The 6,792-nt window shown below is 39.9% G+C and overlaps 1 protein-coding gene across 1 annotated transcript; it reads right to left on the bottom strand.

Annotated features, from left to right (window-relative positions):
- Nucleotides 1-2,552: 2,552 nt before the first annotated feature.
- LOC100511981 (olfactory receptor 5B12-like) lies at nucleotides 2,553-3,503 on the bottom strand. The gene has a single exon (XM_013994297.2). It carries the CDS (start codon nucleotides 3,501-3,503, stop codon nucleotides 2,553-2,555), a length of 951 nt encoding a protein of 316 aa, XP_013849751.2.
- Between the last annotated feature and the right edge of the window lie 3,289 nt (nucleotides 3,504-6,792).

Below are 6,792 nucleotides of genomic sequence, written 5' to 3'. Positions count from 1 at the left end.
TTGGCCAAAAAATAAAAATTACAGTAGCAGATTTGACAGGACATGGATGAATGGCTATAGCATCCTATTGTTGTCCAACACTGAGTGTTAGATGTGGTTAGATGGCTGTCCAAACTTGCCTGCTGTGTGTGCTACACAACTTTATGTGACTAATACCACACACCAACCCACCAGGACTTCAACGTTCAGGGCATCAAAGTTTTCTGAGTACACATTCATCTTTTACTGTTCTTTCCCTGTGTCTTCTCTGTGAGGCAACAGGACCTTTGGGATTTGATGAAGGTGCACATTCGATGTTAAGGTTTGAGGTCTTCCATCCTCTGCCCACCAAAAGTGGATCTTCACTGGAGGATGCAAATTTTCTAGTTTAGATTCTTTACCCAAGTGAAGCTTCTAATTATGCAGCCCAAAGCTTCTAGAAAAAAAGAGATGACAAGTCTTCTCAGATAACAAGGGCTTTATTGTAAGAAGTAACAACATGTAGATAGAACACAAGGGTTCCAGTCCCCTCCGATGATCTCAAAAACTTATGTTTTTTACTGTGCTCCCACTTAGAGCTGTGATAAATTGATAGGAATTTGGGTAATCTTCAGAATATCAACAAGGAAGGAGATTTAAATAGTTTTAAGAAAGATGCTAGATCAATATTATTCTGACTTTTAAATGTCTCTTTCAGTCCATCTAAAGCTCTAGTTACAAAGCTACTTGTGTGATACTGAGAAGATTAGTAGTCTGACAAAATCAAATTGTTTTTCATCTTGATATACATTATGCCTATGTCATTATGCCTATATCATCTTGATATACATTATGCCTATGTATAGTGTATCTTGATATACATTATGATATACAGTATGCTATGGTGTTAACAATTGTTAGCAGAACTAAGCTGGAAAGAACGTGCTTTGGAGTCCTGCGGACTTGGGTTAAAATTCTCACTTTGCCACTGTCTACTCCTGTCTGAACCTTCATCTCCTCCTCTCTGCGTGGTTGATTCTCCCAGAGTATAGTGTGGGACCTTAATGAGATATCATATGTAAGTAATTGGGCAGATTATTAATGAATATTATCCTTCCCCCTCCCCAATCTCTCCTGTATATCAAGCTCTGGGAAAGTGACTTCATTTTACATTCTTGTGGTGCCCAGGTCTTATCCCCAGATCTATTAAATCATACTTTCTAGAGGTGGCATCCAGGCAGCAGTATTGAAAAAATATCCCTTCAGTTATAGTCATATGCATCCAAGGTTGGGAAGCACTGCTGTAGGCTAGTGCTGCTTGGTTGCTTGAATACATTAGTTTTCAAACCCGAGCATACTTCAGAATCACCAGGAGGGCTTGTTAAAACACAGATAGCTTGGCTGTACTCCGAGTTTCTGATTCTCTTGGTCTGGGGTGGGGGTTCCTTAACTGGCATTTCTAAAAAATTCCAGGTGATTGCTGATGCTGCTGGTTTGGTAATGATGCTTTTGAACCACTGCTCTAGGGAAACAGTTTTCAAAGTGTGACCCGTAGCCCAGTCTCATCTGAAATACAGGGGAAGTTTGTTGAGAATGCAGGCAGTTCTCCCTATCCAGATTCTTTATGTATTAGAACTCTCTCAGGTGCGGGAGAGGTATGGATATATTTTAACCTTCTGAACTGTGTTTTTCTCTTTGAAATTCAAAAACAAAATAGACATAGCTTATACAGTATTTCTCATTATCCAGATTTACAGCAGGCATTCTTGCTATCTAAGTTTACGATAAGTATAGGTAGATAATGGGAATAATTCTACAGAGGTCTGGGCTCTACCAGAGATATCTAAATTACATCATCTGGATTAGATCCTGAAATTCTGCATTTCCTCAGTTTCTCAAGGTAATTCTTAGGGGCATTGCCTAATGCCTAATGTCTGAGAACCACGCTCCTATGCTATGTAGAAGAATCACAGAGCTCTTTTAAATTCCAGTAATTGAAAATGTAACTCCAGTGTCAAATCTTTATGAGGTTTACCTGCAAAGCACTTTAGATCAGTAGATTGATGTAATGTGAGATCCTATAATATCTAGGATTATAACCTTTATCTTGAGATAGAAGCAATACTATTTTTCTGGAAATAGACATCCAATTTTTCCCTACCCAGTCATATTCCCAAAGTATAAACAGAACCAGTTCCATTTGGAAAGGAGCTGCTCAAAGTAATTAACACAAGAAAGAATTAAAATTCAAAAAACATTGTCAAACACTAAAAGTCCAAAAGAAGTTTCATATGATTTTCATGTTATTTGTAATTATATGTCTTCCAATGAAGTATAAGTCTTCCAATGAAGACCTTGCTTTTCCAACTTTTCTTTTTTTTTTTTGGTATTTTTAGGGACAAACCCATGGCATATGGAAGTTCCCAGGCTAGGGGTCAAATTGGAGCTGTAGCTCCTGACCTACACCACAGCCACTGCAACACGGATCTGAGCCGCATCTGAGATCTACACCACAGCTCACGGCAACACCGGATCCTTAACCCACTGAGCAAGGCCAGGGATTGAACCTTTGTCCTCATGGATGCTAGTCAGATTCATTTCTGCGGATCCACGATGGGAACTCCTCCAACCATTTTCTTAAATGCACCCTTGACCTCCTTGTTCCTCAGACTGTAGACCACAGGGTTCAGCATGGGGATGACCATGGTGTAGAACACAGATGCCACTTTGTCTGAGTCCATGGAATGACTGGAACTTGGCCGTAAGTACATGAAGATGATTGTCCCATAGAAGATGGAAACAGTGGTGAGGTGGGAGGCACAGGTGGAAAAGGCCTTTTTCTGTCCCTCAACTGAGTGCATTCTCAGGATAGCAATGAAAATAAACAGGTAAGAGTTCAAGATAACCAAAAGAGTGAAAAAGATATTGCATGAGGCCAATGTGAAGAGCACAATCTCATTTGTGTAGATATCAGAACAAGAAAGATCCAGCAGTGGGGGAATGTCACAGAAAAAGTGATTAACCACGTTGGAACGGCAGAAGGAGAGGTGGAAAGTCAAAGCAACATGGATGGAAGACTGGGAGAGTCCACAGAAGTAGGAGCCAGTGACCAACAAGGCACACACAGTACTTGTCATGGTGGTGGTGTAGTGCAGGGGTTTGCACACTGCTGCATGGCGGTCAAAGGCCATCGAGGCCAGGAGGAAACTTTCAATGGTAGCAAAGGCTGCAAAGAAAAACATCTGGGTGGCACATGCATTGTAGGATATAATCTTATCTCCTGTGAGAAACCCCGCCATTACTTTGGGAGTAACAGCGGATGCATACACACAATCCACCAGGGAAAGGTTACTGAGGAAAAAGTACATGGGAGTGTGGAGTCGAGGATCCAACAGAATCAACATGACCATCCCAAGGTTCCCAATCAGAGTGATGAGGTAAATGAGAGTGAAGATTATAAAGAAAGGCACCTGCATCTCTAGGGCATCTGTTAACCCTATGAGAAGGAATTCAGTCACCTCTGAAATGTTCTCCATCAAGGTCATTTGGGAAGCACCATGAGCAGCATCTGTGACAAGATAAGTACACTCAAGATAATGCTATCTGATCACTTTTACAGGAACAAAGTGTGAACAAGCTCTCTTATTCACATGTGTCAACTTCCTATGGAGGGAAGGAGCTCCTGCGCCAGAAGTTGTACCAACAGGGTGGGAGTGTGTTGAGTGAGGTCATTCATCTAGAAGTGTTATGGAAAGATGCTAGAAGGCCCTTGCTGACTGGCTGCCACAAGGGGACTGTATTACAAATGTGGCACACTTCAGCTTGCTTGCTTGCTATGTGATCTGATCTATTACACTAAACAATATGGGACTCTTTTTCACTACTTTCCATATCTTATAAGCCTTCTTGTCTAAGATATGCATAGAAGGCTTAACAGAAAGTAAAACATAGAAAATGTTTTGTTGATAATTGGTACACGATGCTGACAAGCCCCCTCAAATACATTTTCTGTCTCTGAAGAAGCCCTCATCATTTTTTTCACTGAAAATATGCAGTGATTCAGAGCCCTGCTTTAGGGACACCCACAGTTGTTTTTTTTTTTTTGTTTGTTTGTTTGTTTTTTTCCTAATTCATGAAGGCTGTCAGTTGGATGCCCCATTTCAACCATTGGCTTATAAAGGAAACTTTACGATTTCTGCTACAATCTTAGTAGAGTTTTGGCATCTTTAAGTAACTCTTAAAACTAAAGGAACTATTTTTCAAAAAGTTGAAGTAAAAATTTTGTTATTTTCTCTCCATGGAATGATCTTTATTATTTTTTAAATTGTAGGCTGATGTTTTCCACCACCGTCTATGCTTTTGCTTTACTTGTGGGGAGGGAGAATAAGGGGAGATGGAAGTTAATTTTGTTCTCACCTAGAGACTCTGTACTATCAACCAAGCCACAGACCTCCTGCCGGATCACATGGTATATCTGGTGGTTCTCACCTCCAGTGGTAACTCCACTGACAGGGTATCTTGGTTGCCATCGTTACGGTGTGAGAGGTTCTCTCAACCCAAGACACACTTCTCACTCTGGAATCTTAAGTCACATTCATTTCTCTTGGATTAATGATTAAATATTCAAGGAAAGATGTGATATAGCCCTTGTCTTTAAGGATTGCCTCGTGAGAGAGACCTACATCCAAAAGATCTATTAATCATAACGTATTTCTCAAGAGGTATGGCCAACGCATTTGAAATTAGAAAGGATGTGTGGTTAGCCCAACACAGGAACTCAGGAAGGCTTTCTGGAAATGAGAACTCCTGCATTGTGGCTTGGAATCTAAAGATGATAATAAGATATATTAGTTATTATAATAACAAACACATAGCACTTATTTTAGGTCAAGAAACCATGCAAAGCTGGTCAAATATATTAACTCATTTAGTATATTTAGCAATTCTGTGATGCATGTGATATTATTACCCTCATTCTACTTCAAACGGAACTGAGATTTATTTTATTTTATTTTATTTTATTTTATTATTTTTGTTGTTGTTGTTGTTGTTGTTGCTATTTCTTGGGCCACTCCCGCGGCATATGGAGGTTCCCAGGCTAGGGGTTGAATTGGAGCTGTAGCCACCGGCCTACGCCAGAGGCACAGCAACGCGGGATCCGCGCCGCGTCTGCAACCTACACCACAGCTCACGGCAACGCCGGATCGTTAACCCACTGAGCAAGGGCAGGGACCGAACCCGCAACCTCATGGTTCCTAGTCGGATTCGTTAACCACTGCGCCACGACGGGAACTCCTCCAGATTTATTTTATTTTATTACTTTTTCCTTTCATTTCTTTTATTATTTTTACAGTCACACCTGCAGCATATGGAAGTTCCCAGGCTAAGGGTAGAACTGGTGGCCTACGCCATACCCATAGCAACATTAAGCCTGAGCTGCATCTGGAACCTACACTGCAGCTTGTGACTGGATCCTTAACCCACTGAATGAGTCCAGGGATTGAACCCTCATCCTCATGGACATTATGTTGGGTTCTTAACCCAGTGAGCCACAACAGTAACTCCAGAACTCAAGCAGCAAATCTGGAAACAAAGCTGGGATATGAACCTGAGCAGTGTAGTCTAAAATTTATAATAAGCACCCTTCTCAAAATAGTAGGCCAATCAATTAACTTGCCTCTATTTCAGCTTCCTCATCTTTCGAGTGGGAAATATAGATTTCAACTTTTCAGGGAAATAAATAGGATGACTTAGATTATGCAAAACACTTAAAATGAGGTCAATATATACAGCAAATACTCAAGAAGTTTAGGCTGTCATTACTACTAGTACTACTAGTAGTACTAGTTCTAGTAGTTCTGCTATACTAGGCTGAAGAACATCATGGATAAAAGCATGAATTGGCAAATGCTATTGTATAAACAGACAATTATAAGCATATGGGTATACTAATTAGTAAAATACATGACAAAAATCACATCTCAATTAGGAGGTGATGTACAAAAGTCATGGGTGGAAAGGAAATAGGACTGAATCTTAAAAGAGGAAAAATATTTCAGATTATGGATATAATGCAACTATTTACAAAAAGACCCTTAGGTGAACTATTTATATCAAATTTATTACAGGCATATGTTTTCCCAAATGTACAGATACGTGTCACTTACTGGTTAGCAAATGAGATGAGACGTGGCCTTGGGAACATTGACTTAACATTCTGTGAATCCCAGTCTGACTGTGGAATACTCAGTTCATGTGATATACAATGTATTCACTTGACAGAGCTGGAAAGATGAAATTAAACGACATACAGAGCTCTAACGTAATATCTGCACATGGACTATTCAGTGCTAGTTCTCGCTTTCTCATTCTCTTCCTAGCTGCCTTTGCACATAAGCCAGCTCTGTACCAAGAGCTAGTGTTACAAAATGAATAACATGATTCCTGACTTTTTAAGGGAATAGAGACAGCCAGATCTACAAATTATTCTTCCCCAATGAAAGTGCTAAATGCCGTAATAAAAGTGCGTGTAAAGTGTTATGAAATAATCACAAAGATAACAAGAATATGCCAACACACACTACTGACCATGCAGTTACTTCCTCCTGAGACTCGTTCATCAAGTCTTAGATGTCCATGCTTGTTGGAGTTGCTATATTTGGTCCAAATGCATAAACATGTGACATTAAATTTATTTTTGAAAAAATAGTTAATTTCTGTATTCCAACTGTGCACCAAGCATGGCGAGTATATTGACTAAATATCACATTTATACTACTTGTAGTACAAAAGGACACAAAATATCTCCCTTTCATCCAGAAATTCATAGGTGTA

The sequence above is a fragment of the Sus scrofa genome, chromosome 2, assembly GCF_054392235.1.
Source record: "Sus scrofa isolate SSC_HxYL_T2T_F1_AM1 chromosome 2, Sscrofa_HxYL_maternal_Yorkshire_Landrace_v2.0, whole genome shotgun sequence".
Classification (NCBI taxonomy): Eukaryota; Metazoa; Chordata; class Mammalia; order Artiodactyla; family Suidae; genus Sus; species Sus scrofa.
This window is presented reverse-complemented; position numbering and strand designations above follow the sequence as displayed.

What these genes read in the sequence shown, in the direction of transcription:
- LOC100511981 (XM_013994297.2), bottom strand. Translation starts at nt 3,503, where the DNA reads ATGACCTTGATGGAGAACATTTCAGAGGTGACTGAATTCCTTCTCATA.